Source organism: Papio anubis, chromosome 7 (genome assembly GCF_008728515.1).
Source record: "Papio anubis isolate 15944 chromosome 7, Panubis1.0, whole genome shotgun sequence".
NCBI classification, from domain to species: Eukaryota; Metazoa; Chordata; class Mammalia; order Primates; family Cercopithecidae; genus Papio; species Papio anubis.
Genome location: NC_044982.1, coordinates 17,203,533 through 17,223,501, shown reverse-complemented (window position 1 = coordinate 17,223,501; position 19,969 = coordinate 17,203,533). Strand labels below are relative to the sequence as shown.

Sequence of the window (19,969 nt, the reverse complement as noted above, 5' to 3'; positions counted from 1 at the left end):
GCCAGGCTGGTCTCAAACCCCTGACCTCAGGTGATTTGCCCGCCTCAGCCTCACGAAGTGCTGGGATTACAGGTGTGAGCCACTGCGCCCAGCCTATGAGTAATAAAACGGAGGCTCAGAGACCAGAGGCTTCAGGTAACATGCCCAAGGTCACATAGCTAGCGAGTGGCCCAGGCGAGGCTCTAACCTGAGCCTCTTTCTAAGACTTACTGAGATCTGCTCTGGGCCTGCTGCGACAGTGGCCAACCTGCAGGAGCTGGGACGAAGCATGGAGACCCTCCAGTCCCCGCCTGCGCCAGGGCAAGTGTGTGGTTCTCGGGTCCTGCTCTTTCCGATGCTGGGGAGGCAGAACCTCTCAGGGGCACTAAAGCGCGTGGGAGACAGGCCCAGGACAGTTTCTGACTCCTGCTCTACTGCGGGCAGGATCGGGCCGGCGGGGAAGCCAGAGTCACGGCTTGAGAGCTTCAGACTGTGGGATCCTTTTCGTTTCTCTGCTTCCTCACTGTTTCCTCAGACTGGCCTCTTCCTCCTGAGGGTGACACAGCTGCTGCGTCTATCTGTAGCACCAACTCGGGGCCACTCCCCTGCAAATGCAGGTGAAGCTAAGCCCGGGCTGGAGGCTGCACCAAAGCCAGGCCAGAACCCCCACCTCCCATGCGGGCCCCTGCTGGGAAGCTTGAAATGCCGGGAAATCTCTGGACGTGTTTCTCATCAGTAGAAAAAAAAAGAATAGGAGGGTTGGGGGCAGCCGGGGGGTGGGTCAATTTCCAGTTCAGAAGAATCCTAAGTTAAGAAACTCTGCTCTCCTTACAGTTAAAACAAACAAACAAAAAGCTTTCATTCAGAAGCCCCACAACTGCAAAGGGAAAGAAAGGAAAGAGAAGACGGAAGGGGGATGCAGGGGAAGGAGGTAGAAAAAGCTACTAAAATTTGCTAATGTTTTGTCCCCTCCGAATGTGTTTTTTCCCGTTCATTTTTCTCCTTGCCAAACTGGTTGGGGCGTGTGTTCTGAGGGAAGCGGGGAACTAATGGGTGTTAGAGAGACATACATTGGAATAAGCAGCTCATAAACAGACTTTGACCAAAACTTTCCATTTAAAAGTAAATACACAGAAAACATGTCTCAACTTGGACTACGGTGATTGAGCAACTCAATCTGAGAAGATAAGGATTTTTTTTAATGTGTCTCAATGGTTTATGGAGGCTTTCTCCAGATGATTTAAAAATCAGCAAAAGTTAGGAATTAATGTGGAATCTCTGATGCTTCCCACGCTCTTTCCGCACCTCTCACATCCACGGCAGAGTCTCAGAGATGCTTTGACAAATAATGAAACACGAACCTTATGTAAGAAAAACAAAAGGTTATGAATGTGATCAGAGACTCTGGCCAAGAACATGTGCTTCCACAAAACAAGGACACCAGTTTGGCTCTTCCACGGAGATTTATGCAAAGGGTGGGTGTTATTCTCATTAATTCAGTGGATAAACAATAGGGGGGAGGTCGGGATGATTTGATGGACAGCTTTTGGAAATGATCTTCTGCTTGGCAAAACACTGCCGTGATCATTTTATTCACACGGAAGGAAATGCAAAGAAGTGTCACTAAAACAAGGGAGGTAATTGTAGGGCATGAATCAAAAAGCTGGATGACACAGAACGAAGAGTAACTGAATTAGTCCCATCATGGTCTTGAAATCTGCACTTAATTTCAAGAGAAGAGCCTGACCTCTCATTGCTGGCTAACAAAGCTATGCATCTATTCCCTCATGTTTCATTTCCCCCTCATAAACTACAAACACCATGTTACAGAGGGATAGCCTGCGACTGGCATGGCAGCTCAATAGACTTAGAAACAACATCTCAAGAGCTGGAAGGGATAACCCAGCAGTTCTCCAGTAAGAGTTAAATCTTGGGATGACCCTGGCAGCTGGTTGTCTAGCCTCGACTGGCATCACTGGGGGTAGCTCATTCTACCTTTATCCCCTTCATCTGTCCATCCACCCATCAACTCAAGCATTTACCCAGCTTCAGTTATGTGTCTGGCACATTGTCAGATGCTGTTCCGTCTTGAGCCCAAATCCTTCTTTCTCTAATTCGATCCATCAAGTCCATGATGGTGCGCATGCTGGCATGCTAACCTTCTGAAGGTGCTCTCCCAGGTTACACGTTCCCAGTTCTTCAACAGTAACACATGGACGCCCCTGCCAGCCTGATCACTGTCCTTATCAATCCCCCATTCTATGTTCTTCAAATCTTTTATGAATGATGGGTTCCACTTCCGATCTAATTCTACTGCACCTCTACTTCTTAATCTCCCTCCTTTGTTAATCTAGAACATCGGGAAGTATTTAGTGTGACCAGAACTTAGAGAAGATAAAATGCTGAGATCAAAAATATTCTATGAGACCATCTTAGATGTGCTGGTAGCAGGTTTTTATTTTCTATTATTGACGAAAAGTTTGCCATTTTTACACTTCTACAAGACAAAGTGCCGCCTGTTGTTTCACACTGTACATGGTTGATTTCATGCACTTTTGACAATTCTTTCATATTTCTAACATGAGGATTAATTTCTCCTCCTCTGGGAAGGCGAGGGGTTTGACAAATATGCAGAACGCAGGTCAGCCCCACTTTGCAGACACTTCCCCCCTAACAATGCCTAAGGTGTGGCTGTGCTCAGGAATCCTTGGCTGGCTATCCTAAGAAGCAAATACTCACACCAAGCAAATCCGCAAAGACTCCAGGCCCCTACTGGGCCCATCAACACTGCAACTTTCTTCTCATGAGGTATTGCAAACACAGAGCTTCTTTGGTATCCATCATCTCAGGAGTTAGGTCAATGGAAATTTATCTGTAGTAGATTTAAAGAACTTCTAACGCTTTGGCTATTAAAATACAAACCAGGGACTGAGGGCACCTCAGGAGGTCAGAAGATAAAAAGGTAACTCAGAGTGACTCTCTCAGCCATGAGTTTGACTCAATACCTGAGTAAAGTAGATATAATCAGCCCGGCTACTTAAACATTCGACTTTCAAAGCGAGTGTGAAAACAGAATGAAACTGGATGACTGGGCACAATATTCATGAGCTACCCCTGATACAAAGTGCTCAAAGATAACAGGGACTGTTTTCCATTTAAATAAAACAACACAGGATTGACTCAGAATTAAATGTACAATGAACAGCATACTGAAGGCAAAATGCTGAGACCAAAATTATTCTATGAGACCAACTCAGGAAATATAATGGGAGTCAAAAGATAATATAATTTGATATGAAAATAAAATTATAGCCAACTAATGGATTTTTACAGCTCCCACTGTAAATGAGCAGTGTGTTTTTTAAAGAGCGTGCCCTTACAATGTAAGCCTTTCCTATTCTTCATCCGCTCCAATTTTTTAACAAAATGTAATTTATATTTGGAAGTACTATCATTTAGAAAGCGCTGGTATTCAATCCCACATCTATTTTACCGCATTAATTTACCACACTCTTCTACCTGTTTAGCACCATGAAGCTTCATATTGATTTTTTTAAATTTAATATTCTTTTAAAAATTACTCCAAGCAAAAAGGTGCTGTTTAAACATAATCTTTCAAAATGCATAATGCCTCACGCTTTTAAATTAAACTTATCCAAATAAGTGTGTTGAATATGAGGGGCATTTAAAAAACTATTTCGGGTTTCCATCAAATATGTTGCTTTCAAGTAAATATAAGGGTAATACTGAAGCAACTAATCTAAATCCTTGCATTCTTTCTTTATGCTTGACTGAATTAACACTTGCAAGGACACAACAATCTAACAATTAAACTCCTTCAATGGAAGTTAAAACTGATTTCACTGTGGCTTTGCAGTGCTTCTGCCAACTATTAAATGCACAACACTCTGAATAACTAGAATGAAAGATGTCTTATAAATTAAAAAATTATTGGATCCTATCCAAGCAATGAATAAGCTATTCCTTGCTGTGTGCAAATTCGGCATTCTGAGTGGAGGAATTAACACCGTTATGTTAACAAGATTAACATTTAAAGGCTATTCTAATCTTCTAATTGTCTAAAAGGATGAGTTCCCTAAATACCTCAGTACCTTCCCTACCTCCTCCCAATGCAATTCCCCCATCTAGTATTCTCAGCCTCACTACGACAGCCGAAGATTATTTACCTGGTGAAGAACAACTGATAACTTTGTTAATCTGAATATACAGTGACCACTCTGTACAATTCCTATACCCTTACCAGTGTTACTCTATGAAGACATTTAAATTACCAAAAAAAAAAAAAAAATCAATAGGGCAGCAGGCAGGATAAAATAGAACTTGCTGAGTCAGCACTAAAATCTGCCATTTTCGTTAAGAACCTCAATATCAGAAAGGCCGAAATCTTTGCCATTAATGTGTGTGGGTTTTTTTTTCTTCTTCTTCTTTTTTTCTTTTTTGCGGCTCATTAAATTCCTCTGAAGAAGCAAAAAGAAACAGAGCTAAAGGAGAAGCTAAAATGTCTGGAATTCATTTTCAAAAAAAAGATGAGAGTAAAAGAAACTTTCTTTTGGTTGTTCGGTTTGTTTTGAGATAGAGTCTCGCTCTATTGCCCAGGGTGGAGTGCGATGGCACAATCTTGGCTCACTGCAACCTCTACCTCCCAGGTTCAAGCAATTCTCCTGCCTCAGCCTCCCAAGTAGCTGGGATTACAGGCGCCTGCCACCACACCCAGCTAATTTTTGTATTTTTTGGTAGAGACGGGGTTTCACCATGTTGGCCAGGCTGGTCTTGAACTCCTGACCTCAAGTGACCCACCCACCTTGGCCTCCCAAAGTGTGGGATTACAGGCATGAGCCAACACACCGAGCCAAGGAACTTTCTTGAAATATTCTAACTCTGCAAACTTTATAGTCATCCAAAAAATAAATCTTTAGACCTAGATCAACAAATGAAAGTCTTGTGAATTTTTCTAACTCTGTACATGTTAAGCCACAATACTTTACATGAAATATAGAATTACGATGTCATTATTTTTACATTGAAAATTTTAAAGCAAGAAAAAAAGGAAAGCTCATTGAAGAATAAAAAACTCTCTCAATCAGTTTCTGACCATCTAACACCCAATCATGGCCGATCCATCACGGAGGCCAAAGGCACATACGATGCTGGGATTTCTTTGGAATTACCAAGGAAAAACAAAACAACACTGGCTCTGAAAACCGATCATCCAGGAAACTCTCCATAAACCATACTGTTTGATTAAATGCAAAACCTGTTCTCCAACCAGGGTGAGAGAGGATTAAAACGTTTTTCTGGAAACTGACTTTGGATTGGTGCCTATAGCAGAGAAGGTATTACATAAGACCCATATATATGTCACTCTCTAAAAACAATCTGTTGTCATAAACATTATTATGGGGAGAGCTACTGTTTATAGGGTGTGAATGTAGTGATATAAAGTTTAAATACCTCCATTATAAGTACCAAAATCACAAAGTCAAGGTCACCCATTGGGGAACTGTCTTTTCATTTAACTATCAGACATTGAGAAAGGTTAGAAAAATAGAAATTTCCTAAAAAGTTGGTGGGAATGTGGATTAGAACCAAGTGTAACATCAGAAGGCAATTTGGCAGTGTCTACTGGAAGCACTAAAATATGCATATTCTTTAATGAGAAATGACATATCTAGGAAGGAGGGGCACAGGCAACATAAAGATTAAAACAGCTCGAAGAGGTGCGGGCAAGCAACCGAAATACACCACCCCTCCTTCCACTTTCCAGGTCTAGATTCTGAAGGCCACACGCCAGAGTCTCCTTGGCAAAGGTGTAGATTCCCCAAGCAAGCTGGCGTGGCTCGTTTGTACCTGAGTAGCCCGAGCTCAGCCACAGGTACTCTACTAAGCCCAGTGGAGTGTCATTTCACAAAACTACCGTTCCAAGAACTGTGGCATCCAAACTACAAAGAGACCCCTCGTGTGGCTCAGCGGATCTTCCACAGAATGAGGCAAAAGCAAGAGCCCTTCACAACCCGCTCTTCACTGAAGTAGGTCAGGCGACTCTCAGTGATGCAGTGATTTTACTTTTCATTCCACCAAAAACGATTTGGATATTTAAAATTGATCAATGAGTCTGCATTTTGGAGACCGCTTTTTTTAAAAAAAATACCAACAGAAAAGTTACACAGACAGCACAGAAAGCTCCTGTATACCCTTCACTTAGTTTTCCCTAATGTTAACACCATATATTACTAACAAGACATTTGTCACAACACTGGTATAGTACTATTTTTTTATTTCAATAGTTTTTGGGGTACAGATGGTTTTGGGTTACATAGATAAATTATTTAGTGGTGATTTCTGAGATTTTAGTGCACCTGTCACCCCGTAGTCTTTTATCCGTCGTCCCCCTCCCGACCTAACCCCCACCCCCCCGAGTCCCCAAAGTCCATTATATCATTCTCATGCCTTTGCTTCCTCACAGTTTAGCTACCACTTATAAGTGAGAACATATGATATTTGGTTTACCATTCCTGAGTTATTTCACTTAGAATAACGGCCTCCAGGCCAGGCACAGTGGCTTACGCCTGTAATCCCAGCACTTTGGGTGGCTGAGGCAGGTGGATCACAAGGTCAGGAGTTCAAGACCAGCCTGGCCAAGATGGTGAAACCCTGTCTCTACTAAAAACTACAACAGTTAGCCAGGCATTATGGTTGGCACCTATAATCCCAGCTACTCGGGAGGCTGAGGCAGGAGAATCGCCTGAATGTGGGCGGCAGAGGTTGCAGTGAGCCAAGATTGCAGCACTGCACTCCAGCCTGGCAACAGAGTGAGACTCCATCTCAAAAAATAAAATAAAATAAAATAAAAGAATAATGGCCTCCAGCTCCATCTAAGCTGCTGCAAAAGACATTATTTTGTACCTTTTTATGGCTGAGTAGTATTCCATGTGTATATATACCACATTTTCCTTATCCACTCGTAGGTTGATGGGCACTTAGGTTGGTTCCGTATCTTTGCAGCAGCGAATTGTGCTGCTATAAACATGCAGCATACTACTATTACTATTAACTAAACTGCACAGTTAATTCACATTTTGCAAATTTTCCCCTCATGTCCTTTTTCTGTTCCAGGATCCCATCCAGGATATCACAGGACATCATAGGACACATTTGTTCATCATGTCTTCTTAGCCTCCTCTGGTCTGTAACAGATTCTCAGACTTTCCCTGTTTCTGATGACCTTGGGGCTTTGAGGAGTGAGGACCGGGTTATTTTTGTAGAATGTCCCTGCTGAAGGACAGAATCATTGTTTGATGTTTTTCCCATGACTAGACTGGGGTCATGTGTTGGGGGAGAAAGACCACAAAGCTGAAGTGCCAAATTTATGACGTCCTACGAGAGGTACCTGGTATCAACATCACATCACTGAGGATGGTATTTTCATCACCTGTGACACAGCGTTCACCAGGTTTGTCCATTCCAAACGCCCTTTTCCAGGCTCTCATCTTTAGAAGCAGGTCATTAAGTGCAGCCATTCAGGGAGTGGAGAGTTCTGTCCCACCTCTTTCAGTGGAGAAAGAGCTACATCAAGCATCTGGAACTCTCTATATGGGAAATGTATCTCTTCTCTTGTTTGTTTGTTTATTCAATCATTTATTTCTATCAGTCTGGACTCATAGGTATTTATATTTCCAGTTATAATCCAACATTATGTTATTTATTTTGCTGCTCACCACTGTCCCAGCTTTGGCAACTGGGAGCAACTTCAGGAGAATCCCTTTGACACCCCTGCCCCCACCCCCATCATTCTGTTCTATAAATATTTCCTTACTTTCTGCTTCTCCATATTTTTATCAGCAAAATGTCTCACTTAAGAAAAGGGTTGTTATGAGGTGGTTTATGCCTCCCCAAAATTCACACATTGAAGATTTAGCCCCCAATACATCTGAACGTGACCTTATTTGGGAACAGGGCCATTGAAAATGTAATCAGTTAAATACGATGAATCGTTACGGGAGAAAGATGGGCCCCTAAGCCAATATGACCAGTGTGTCCTTACAAGAAGGGAAAATCTGGACATAGACACCACACAAGAAAACGAACGCCAAGTGAAGGTGAAGGCAGAAATCAGAGTGATGTTTCTACAGGCCAAGGAAGGCCAAGAGCATTCCAGCAAAATGCCAGTAAAGCACCAGAAGCTAGGAGAGAGGGGCGGAACAGATGCTCCTTCACAGCCCAGGGATGGAACCAACCCTGCCGACACATTGGTCTTGAACTTCCAGCCTCCAGAACCGAGAGACAGTGCGTTTCTGTTGTTTAAGTCACTTGGTTTGAAGTACTCCACACTGAGCTCTGCACTTCAATTAAAAACAATTCACAAACTTGGTATCAACAAAGCAGGTGTGGAAGAACATCCTAATATACATTCAAAAGGGCACTTTAGAAAACAAGAGGTATGGCCTGGCGCAGTGGTTCACACCTGTAATCCCAGCACTTTGGGAGGCCGAGGTGGGTGGATCACAAGTTCAAGAGATTGAGACCAGCCTGGCCAACAAGGTGAAATTCTCTCTACTAAAAATACAAAAATTAGTCGGGTATGGTGGTGTGTGTCTGTAGTCCCAGCTACTCAGGAGGCTGAGGCAAGAGAATCCCCTGAACCCAGGAGGCAGAGGTTTCAGTGAGCCAAGATCATGCCACTGCACTCCAGCCTGGCAACAGAGCGAGACTCTGTTTCAAAAAGAAAAAAAGGATGGTTGCATCGGTACTGAATACGTCTCAAAAAAAAAAAAAGAAAACAGAGGCACAGGTCGACACATCTCAATATTTAGCATGGTACTTGTATGTGAGCAAGGTCTGGGCAGTACTTTCAAATGCCTCACTTTTCCCGCAGCATTTCCAGCCACCTGCAGCTCAGTTCAGAGTGACATTTGCCAAGCACACCTGCAAGTCCTAGCAATAACCGCCCATTTAGTATAATCACCATCTTCTTCAGCATGTTAAGTACCAGCCCCATGAAAGCCAAGCACTTCCCAGGTGCCCCTCACAGCGATCCAGCAAGGGGCTGACAGGTGATTCCCCGCATCACAGTGGACCCAGCCAGAGCACGTCAATTCGGCATTTTTGGGTCCCTGTTTAATGACTCACTTTGTTTCACTTCCATCTTCTCTAGGTCATGTCAACAAGTGGCCTGATGGCTTAGAATTGAGCCAAATGCCACATCACTGTAAGACACCGAAATATTGTACAATTACCCGGTGTTCAGTGGCTTCAGTGCAATTTCACACACTAGAGGATCCTGAAGCAAACTCTCAGCTTTCAGATGAAGGGATGACAATCCCCAGGAAAGAGAAAGTGACTTGTTCTCCTGGACTTAAGGCATGGAAGAGGCAGACTAGAATCTCATCTGTCATCTCCCTCCACAGCCAGTGACCTCTGTGGAGGGGAAATCTAAGCACCGCATGGGCAGAGGCAGAAACTCTTTTTTTTTTTTCCCTCAGTCAACTGGGGAGAAAGGCTGGAGGTGACAGAGCGGGGTCTGAAATATTCCTTTGGAAATGATTTTCATTACAAAAGCTCTGGTTCGTCTGCATTTTTATGTCTATATTAAAAATCAAATGAAGTCATTAAGCTAAGGCCAGCTCAGAATGCCTCTCGCCTGAATATGCATTCGTGTTCCAACCCCCAGAGCTCCTCTATAATCCTTCAAATTATTAAATAATTACTGTGTTTCCCTCGGGGTCACATTTGGCAACAAAATACTGGTCTAAATGAACCAACACATGACCCAGGGAGTAACACTTACGTTCTTAACTTCCTAGAAGCAAAGGGAGATGAAATACTTCTGAGGTGCAAACTGGAAAAGCCAGAGAAGGGTATTCCATGCAGCTTGGAGGGTGGGGGGAGTAGAATGACAAAGAAACATGAGAATCTGGGAAATAGTTCAATAATTAGTGTCATGTCCTCCTTCACCAACCTTGTACGTCGGCAATTCTCCACTCCAATCCTGGTTCTCTTCCATTTGGGGAGTGGCTATGGCCACAAGGAGAAAACCAAGCATACGGCTCTGTCCTTCTGGACATGTCTACGATGTTGGCTGGGCTGCTTTAGAAAATCCCATTTTCTCTCCTACAGCTATATGACCTCAAGTTGTCATTTCGAATAAAGTGTGCTTCCACTGATTTTTATGAACACAGACAAAAGCTGCTACAACCTTCCCCCCCCCACACCAAACCTTTCAAACCAACTGTAGTTGCTATGTAGGGTTATTTGTTTCTAAGGCAACAGCGTATATCTAAGTACTAATGGCCTGTCCTTTTGCCAGGCAACAAACAGCCTTGTGATGCAACTGCACCTGTCTCGGCTACGCGTTACTATGGAGACGCTCCAGTTGCTATGGGTACCATCACGCTAATCGCCTAGCAAAGGCAGACATACAGCAGTCTTCTCAGAGAGCCCAGCTGTTCCTCCCTGTCTCTTGCTGAAGACTGATTGTCTAGGGCCTGTGATGGAATGTTTCTCAACTGAGATGCACAAGAACTTCATTAATGCTATTTCAGAAGATCACTTTGTGCTCCCTCCTGCAGAACAAACAGCAGACTAGGAAAAGAATCTGCAAAGAAGTGGACTGTAAAATTCCTGAAGTCTATGACATCATGCCATCCCTAATTAACCTCAACTTTCTGTCCAAGGATAATTCCTCTTAACTAGGTGGTTACAATAGAAACATTTCTATACATTTTAAAACATTTTTTGTAGAGTTGAGGAATGCATTTCAAACTCAAGCATTATGTATTGATAAAAATCGATCTTAAAAATTTGGTTCTGATTATTTGGCTCTCTTTTGGAATCTAACATTAAGACACTTTTTTTAAAAAGTGACAGGCTACTTACCCTCCCTTCCAATTATATATTTGTAAAAATGGTACCCATGACCTTACTGTCTCAAACAAACGGGCATGTGAGAGGATGAAATGTCTCTATTGTTTCTACTGTTCTCCTTGAAGAAGCAAAGACCAAGTAACCACAACAAATGGTCACCTGGGAGCACCGTCTACATGGAGACTGAGAAAGACAACAACGGGGACAAATGAGTGAGCCTCCACTGATCGTCTGCAGAGACCAGCCAGATGAGGGGACGATGGAGTCGCCTGCTTGACTCGTTCCTGTACTTTTATCCCAACAAAACGTGACAAACACCAAGATGTGAAAGCCACAACTTTTCTTTGTAAATGTTTCTACCCAGGAAGACATGATTTCACCCACTATGAAGGCTTCTGGAAGCACATTTCTCTGAAGCTGCAGCAGCGGTAAGGTCTGTAGGAAATACAACAATGGATATGCCTCCTAATAATACTTAATTTCTTTCTCATTTACCTGCAGTTATTTTTAAAATCTCATACGGCCTATTAAATTAATTTCCACGCAGGTCTCTGCCAAAATAATGCCATTTCAGTAGACCAAAAAAAGAAGTCTGAATTGCTTACCTTTGATATGCCTGAGGACAGGTGGGAGGTGTATTGAACACGTGTGGGTGTGGGTGATAAGGTGTCTTTTTCAAAGCCTGAATTAGATTTTGTCTATACTCTGGGTCTATGCACCACAACGACCCTTTCCCAATACTCTGCAAAGAAAATTAAAATACAAAGGCATTAATACAGAATTATTAAGTACTTTGCAATAAGTAGATGTATAGCTTATTTATTTTAAAATTTTTCTCATTTGTTGACTGTTTGCCAGCCTTAAATATTATACTGACAATAGAACTCCATAAAATGCACTTCAATCTTACTTGTATTATGTTTGATAGGCAAAATGAACATATTATTACCAGATTACGGTGATACAACAATATTACAATTTTCATATCCAAACTACCAAAACAAGGAGCACCTCATTTTTCAGCGTCAACGTTGAAGAACATGTGCATTCTCTTCTAAAAATGAGTTTAACTGTGTCCGATTTCTAATGTTTGGGGAAGGGGAAAAAAAAAAAGAGGGCCGAGACACCCCCAAAAGTCCATCTCTGCTCTAAAAATTTAGTTATGTTTTAAAACCATATGACATCGGGACCATTTTATAACAACAGAAAAGTAATCTCCTTGTTTTTTTCCAACTTACTCACAAAAGAATGATGTTTACTCTTGGAATGGGATTCTGTAATTACCTTCCCTAAGAAACAAAAGAACTCAGGCAGCAATGGTAAGCCTAACTCAGAATCCACTATTTATTTTTTGGATTCCTCAGTTCCCAGCAATCGACTCCAGCCGTTAAGAGTTGAATCTTTAGAAGTCAAACTTTAAAATGCAAATTTTCTAAAACTGTTCTGTGGAGAGCGGGAGGCTTCCTGTGAGGCCCACTTCCTGTGAGGCGTTTGGTCTATGGACAGCCTATTTTTAAAAATGTAAGTCCTTCCTTTGAGGCCCCCCTGGAACTGGCAGCAGGCCCACAGGCAGTCGCTCCTCTGGCTGCACACTTTCAAGTGACCGAATGTACCCAAACTGTTTGATAAGGTCATTTGTAAATATTTACTGATTTGCAGAGAAAAGAAGTTAAATTACATAAACCCGTGCCCACCTCCTGCTTTCAGCCAACAGTAAGATTGATGTTGTCCTCCAACATTTAGAAAGCAAACAAGGAGCTGTTTAACTAACATGGGGGAAGGGGACAACCCAAAAAAATCCCACTGAAGGAGCTGTAAAAACAAGTTACTCCTAAAATCTTTTTTAAAGTTTTAAAAAATCTGTGTTTCAGTCATCAGTTCACCCAAGTAGTTTCCTTACAAACATTACTCACAGAGCCCATTAAAATACTTTATTATCAACAACATCAGCAAGCTGTGCAACTGGAATTAACTCTTTCTGGTGCAATGAGAATAGGGGAATTGCTCAAAGCCACAGCTGGGGCTGGAACCTCTGACCACCCTAGTCAGCCACCCCCACGTGCAGGCCTGACCCCAGACACAGGTGAGAGTCTGGCTGGACACTCTACGCTCAAACATCAGTGTTCTCAGTTTAACTAACCGGATGTTTAAAGACCTGAAAGATTTCAACTTTGGAAAATTCAACATTCCTATGTGTTTTTCCTTTCACGCACACATTCTCAACCCCAGAATAGTTCAGGGGGAGCAGTGAGACTTTCCAAGTAAATCAGGCGGGTCACTCAAGAATCTGCCCTGGAACCTTCATCCTTTCCTTTGGGAAAGAGTTGTGCAGAAGAAAGCCAAAAGCTAAGAAGCGGAGAGGTTTCGGGGGAAAGAGAGGAGACAGGTAACTAACAAATTTGGATAAGATAAAACAAGCCACCAAATCCTGTCAACAGTAGGGGTCTGGCGTGATTCCATCAAACGCTCCCAGTGGAGCCCTGGGCCAGCGGGACCTGCCTTTCTGATCTCTTGCACCCAAGGCTCCAAACCAGCAATAGCTACACTGAGGGCCATGGCTGACATGTGACCCAAACATTTCTGCAATGATACTGTCTCAATTCTGGGAACCCAATGGCTTTTGTTCTCATCATGGTGGCTTTCAGGGTGGGACCATTTAATCTTACGCTAAAAAAAAAATATGACAAAGAAATGAAGGACAACCAGTTGGCCCTCTCAGGGAAATAACCATAAGCCAACAATGTGGTTTCTCCTAATCCTAACCTAAGTGTCTTGTTTACTGTACCCTTGTATACCCATATTAATGTATGCTGCCATTTAAAAGTAAGGCAGATTGAACCCAGGAGCCAGAGGCTGCAGCGAGTGGAGACTGCGCCATTTGCACTCCAGCTAGGGCAACAACACTGAAACGCCATCTCAAAACACATAAATAAATAAAAATAAAAACAAAAGTTAAGCAGAATAAACCCCCAGGACTGTGCAGGACATTCACAAGGTAATTGATCCAGACGCAGAGAGGCAGGCTGAAGAATAGTAAGAACAGGTGGTCCGGAGCCACACAGACGTTTCCTGAGTGGCCCTGCACAAATCACAGCGCCATGGGAAGTCTTGGCTTCCTCACTTAAAACAGTGACCAACTTAGAGATAGTTAGGAGGTTCAGAGATGGCATAATATAAAACACCTTGAGTTGCAGCCCTACCTACAGGTACTCAATAAATGGCAGACAGCATCATGAAAATCTCCTTTTGGACACAAGAAAGAGAATGAAACTGGCTGTACAATGTCTTTCATTGAACCAAATCTGATTGATTTTCATCTCCAACAGCAGCAGTGGGAAGGGCCTCCAGCAAACAGATGGGGCGAGTGAAGATAAAATGATCATCTATTCGAATGCACTGGTGGTCCTGGCTCAACAAATTCACTGGGAAGAGGTTTTCAACATTCTCAACTCCCCCTCTATTTTCATCACTCCCTACATCTGCTTTCTATGAACCCCACACTCCACACTCACTACTGGGACTTCTACCTTGCTCAGGAAGCTACTGTCACCGATTCATGACTACCTGGCTGCTAAAAGTCTTTTGCCCAGGTCTCTGCACTGTCAACATCAAGCTGAGGTTTCATTCCAAAGTTGGTCAGTTCATTATGACCATCTCCCAACTTTTTTTTTGTTTTTGTTTTTGTTTTGAGACAGTCTTGTTCTGTCACCCAGGATGGAGTGCAGTGATGTGATCTGGGCTCACTGCAACCTCCGCCTCCCAGGTTCAAGGGATTCTCGTGCCTCAGCCTACCGAGTAGCTGGTATTACAGGCGTGTGTCACCATGCCTGGCTAACTGTTTCTTTTTTAAGTAGAGATGGGGGTTTCACCACATTGGCCAGGCTGGTCTTGAACTCCTGGCCTCAAAGGATCCGACCGCCTCAGCCTCCCAAAGTGCTGTGATTATAGGCATGAGCCACCACACCAGGCATCTCCCAATATTAACTGAAGAAATTTTCTCAGGCTTGGATCATAAGGTTCCTACCCTGATCTATTTGGCATTTTACAATAAGAAAGGTCTAAAATTGCTGATAGTTTTTTACAATCTAGACACTAATTTCAACATATCTCATACTTAGCAATGCTGGCATTCCAAAGAGGGAAACAAACAAACAAAAGACATCTTAAGGACACACCCACGGGAGGGCCACCAGCAACCACAGCACAGTATCGGGCTGCTCTTGGAAGGCCCACGAGAGAGGCCGGCACCACGTCTCATTTTCAAGCATTTTCCTGTGTTTCATGTAACAGTTTGGAGTAGTAAAATGGTTTACTTGAAAACTTTAAAAATGGAAATATGCGAAGGATAGAATGATTAAGTTTCTTAGGCCAGAAAAAATTACATTTAATGTTCCTAATAGGAGAGAGAAGGTTATAACTTGATTATACTTGTGTAGTAAGTTTCAGAGTTGGAGCTTTCTTAGAAAAATATCTGCATCTCGGCCGGGCGCGGTGGCTCAAGCCTGTAATCCCAGCACTTTGGGAGGCCGAGACGGGTGGATCACGAGGTCAGGAGATCGAGACCATCCTGGCTAACACGGTGAAACCCCGTCTCTATTAAGAAATACAAAAAACTAGCCGGGCGAGGTGGCGGGCGCCTGTAGTCTGGAGTTTTCGCTCTTGTTGCCCAGGCTGGAGCGCCCTGGCACAATCTTGGCTCACTGCAACCTCCGCCTCCCGGGTTCAAGCCTCTCATGCCTCAGCCTCCTGAGTAGCTGGGATTACAGGCACCCGCCACCACGCCCAGCTAATTTTTGTACTTTTAGTAAAGACAGGGTTTCTCCATGTTGGCCACGCTGGCCTTGAACTCTGACCTGAAGTGATCCGCCCACCTTGGCCTCCCCAAAGTGCTGGGATTACAGGCGTGAGCCACTGCGCCCAGCGTGGAATGCTTTTTATAAAAAAAAAAAAAAAAAAAAGAAATAGGCCGGGCGTGGTGGCTCATGCCTGTAATCCCAGCACTTTGGGAGGCCGAGGTGGGTAGATCACCTGAGGTCAGGAGTTTGAAACCAGCCTGACTAACATGGTGAAACCCCATCTCTACTAAAAATACCATAATTAGCTGGGCTTTGTGGCAGGTGCCTGTAATCCCAGTTACTCTGGAGGCTGAGGCAGGATAATCTCTTGAACCCGGGAGGCAGAGGTTGCAGTGAGCTGAGATCCCGCCATTGCACTCCAGCCTGGGCGACAGAGCGAGACTCCGTCTCAAAAAAAATAAAAATAACTGTGAGGGCCATGCACCATTAAGTGTTAAGGAATTCAAAGTAATAAGGGAAGAATATTCATTTATAGAAAAGTATGTATGTGTTTGTATTCACACACCCACATTTTTGTGAGCATATACATATATACACTAACCCCCAGAAAAAAAACTAATGAGAAAAGTTACATGGAAAAATGAGTAAAAAAAATTATGGATAAGCACAAGTTTATTTTAAAATTAAAAATCACCTGGGGAATAAAAATCAACTCCCTGTTAGAAATAAAAAAAAAAAAAAAAAATCAAAGTACAAAAAAAAAAGCAAACAAGAGCCCATATTGTAGGAAGAAATGGTTAGCAAAAAATGTTAAAAAAAAAAAAAAAAAGTAATTAAATCTTTTTTTTTTTTTTGAAATGGAGTCTCACTCTGTTGTGTCCAGGCTGGAGTGCAGTGGCACAATCTCAGCTCACTGCAACCTCCGCCTCCCGGGTTCAAGCAATTCTCCGGCCTCAGTCTCCCAAGAGGCTGGGATTACAGGTGCCCACTACTATGCCCAGCTATTTTATTTATTTATTTATTTTTAGTAGAGACGGGGTTTCACCATATTGGCCAGGGTGGTCTCGAACTCCTGTCCTCAGGTGATCCGCCTGCCTTCGCCTCCCAAAGTGCTGTGAATACAAGCATGAGCCACTACGCCCAGCCTATATTTTAAACATTGTTATGCAAACTGTGGGCCAGATACATTCATGGGTCATGAAATGAATGGAATGGATCATAAGCAGCACTATTTTAATGGAACAGAATGTAACAAACTAGAAGCAAATAGAATGGACTACAATATATCTGCAGTAACAAATAGTGAAATTTGTATTTGCACAGTTGTGTATATACATGTTTACTGATCACCAAGTAACACACTTCCTATTGGGAAGCTGGGTCAACAAAGTTTGGTAACCACTGATCTAGGACAGTAGTGTCTGGTTGTGTCTTTTCCCCCTTCTCACCACTTGTGAGGAAGAAAGCCCCGTCAGCAACAGTGGGGGACTTACACACGGCTCTGGGGCAGTGCCTAAGGAACGGGGATAAGGAGGCGGGCCCCATGTCAAAGGGGAGCAGGCGCTACCTCTGCCCAGGCTGTCCTGCCCTGGCCAGGGCAGGGTAGCCTGTAACAATTTTAGTTTGTCCAGAACGTTCAGGTATGAAAAGAAACAAACAAAAAAGACAAAAGGACAAAAAAAAAAAAAAAAAGTATGATTTTAGACTTTAAAATTAAAACAGGCTTACGCCTGTAATCCCAGCACTTTGGGAGGTCGAGGTGGACAGATCACCTGAGGTCCGGAGTTCAAGACCAGCCTGGCTAACATGGTGAAACCCCATCTCTACAAAAATACAAAAATTAGCCTGGCATGATGGAGGGTGCCTGTAATCCCAGCTACTTGGGAGGCTGAGGCAGGAGAATCACTGGAACCCTGGAGGCAGAGCTTGTAGTAAGCCGAAATCACGCCATTGCACTCCAGCCTGGGTGGCAGAGTGAGACTCCGTCTCAAAAAATAATAATAATAATAAGAATAATCTAAAAATTACATTAAAGCAACACTGAAAGTTTACATTTTATAACAATCTTATTATGCAGGTGATATGTACACTTCAGAAATATTTAAGACAATTGTAACCCTGTAAAGCTGATGAGCTATTAAAACAAGACAAAAACAAAAACAAAAACGGAGTGGGGAGCTGGGTATGTGTTGGTGATCTGGAAACAATAGCTTTTGATGTTTCTGACACACCATTTTGGAGGGTGCTTCTAACACTAACCACCTTCATTCATTCCTTCATTCATTTGCTCATGCATTCATTCATTCATTCCTATGGTGCCTACCACATGCCAGGCACCATGAAGAATCCGTTTGTGAATACAAAACAATACAAAAAGGAGACCGCCCTCCTGACGCTTGGATTCTAGAAGGGAAAAAACATAGTAAGTAAAGAAATAAATAAGCAAGATGATGACAGACTGTAATACCTGCTAGGAAGGAAACAGAATAAGCCATGAGTTAGAAGAGAGGAAGTTGCTGCTGTGTGAGAAATAAATGGGCTGGAAGTGGCAAGAGCACCTGCAGAGAACTGACACGACGGTCTGGGCCCGAGATGACCATGGGTGTTGGTTCAGGTGGCAGCAATGAGATGGAGAAAGGAGGACAGCTCCCAAATGTACTCTGAAGCCAGGTGGCGGCTCACACCTGTAATCCCAGCACTGTGGGAGGCCAAGGCAGAAGGACAGCATGAGTCTGGGAGTCGGAGACCAGCCTGGGCAATACAGTGAGACCCCATCTCTAAAAGAATAAAAATAAAAATTAGCCAGACTGCTGCTTAAGCCCAAGAGTTGAGGTTACAGTGAGCTATGATTGTGCCACTGCACCCCAACCCAGGCAACAGAGCAAGACCCTGTCTCTTTCTTAAAAAAAGGAGATAGAGCAGGGCGCAGTGGCTCACGCCTGTAATCCCAACACTTCAGGAGGCCAAAGCGGGTGGATCATCTGAGGTCAGGAGTTCAAGACCAGCCTGGCCAACATGGTGAAACCCCATCTCTACTAAAAATACAAAAAATTAGCTGGGCACGGTGGCATGTGCCTGTAATCCCAGCTACTCGGGAGGCTGAGGCAAAAGAATCACTTCAACCTGGGAGGCGAAGGTTGTGGTGAGCCGAGATCGTGTCACAGAACTCCAGTATGGAAAACAAGAGCAAACCTCCGTCTCGAAAAAAAAAAAAGAAAAAGAGAGAGAGAGAGAGAAACCTGATAGATAGCAGTTGACACTGGCAATGCAGATCAAGTAGGAGAAGTAACTGATATTCAGTAATGGTGTGGGATCATTTAATTTCCCATATGAAAAAATATGTATATAAACATATGTACTAACTGGGTTTGTATACGTATACTTTGTGATGTTCTTATGATGATACAATTGCCTAACGATGTATTTCTCAAAACATACTCCTCCATTACGCAATGCGCGACTGTACCTGGAGGAACAGACTGCGTAAGCCACCTCTCTCCCCTCTGCTATACCCTCATTGACCCCAACCTTTCCAACAGAAGCTCATGAATGTAATGGTAGACCTCAGGTCGTCTGGCTTCAGAGGTTTAACATCAACTGGTTCCTCTGTAACAAGGGTTAGTAAACTTTTCTTAAACAACTTCTCTTTCCTTTACCAGCCACCTCTAATCCATGGCCAGGTCCAACGACTTCTCAAAGTACATTCTATAGTATCTGTAGGTCACATGATCTCTGTTGCAACAACCCAGCTCTGCCATCATAGCACAAAAGCAACCATCAATGTAAACAGATAAACGTGGCTGGGCTTCAGTAAGACCTTATTTGCAAAAACATCGTCCATAGTTCACTGCCCACGGTCCTACAGCTCCAATACTGGTAGCCAGGATTCAGACTCACACCTCCCAGTTTTAGGAACCTTAAAAACCAGAGAAGGGGTTTTCGGGGCTAAGGGATTTGGGCTGGGTCCTGTGGGATGGGTGGGGTGTTGATGATGGCCTAAGTCAAGTGTTCCACGGTCGAAAAGGAAGACCCCGGTGGGGGCTATAGGCACAGACTAGAGGAAGTTACCCCATCCGTAGAAGAACACATAAATGGTTGGGCTGCACCTACCATCACTGCCTTGAGAAATCACCGCATACGTGCAGCTCACTCCCCACCCCAGGTCTTAGTTTCCTCATCTATAAATTAGGTGCTGAGATGAAATCATCCCAAAGGCCCATCATTCTATGCTTTGGGAACGTGTGATTACAGATTAATTAGAATACATGGGTCCTCATGTCTCCACCTCCTCCCCAGTTTATCAACACAGCCAG

General features: G+C 43.4%; 1 protein-coding gene across 7 annotated transcripts in view; it reads right to left on the bottom strand.

The window, feature by feature from the left end:
- FOXN3 (forkhead box N3) overlaps positions 1-19,969 on the bottom strand; it is a 466,737-nt gene that overhangs the window by 182,202 nt on the left and 264,566 nt on the right. For all 7 annotated transcript variants that reach the window (XM_009212111.4, XM_009212112.4, XM_009212113.4 and 4 more), the window contains exon 4: positions 11,466-11,602. In XM_009212111.4, coding sequence (XP_009210375.2) covers positions 11,466-11,602 — 137 coding nt within the window. The remainder of the gene's footprint in view (positions 1-11,465; positions 11,603-19,969) is intronic.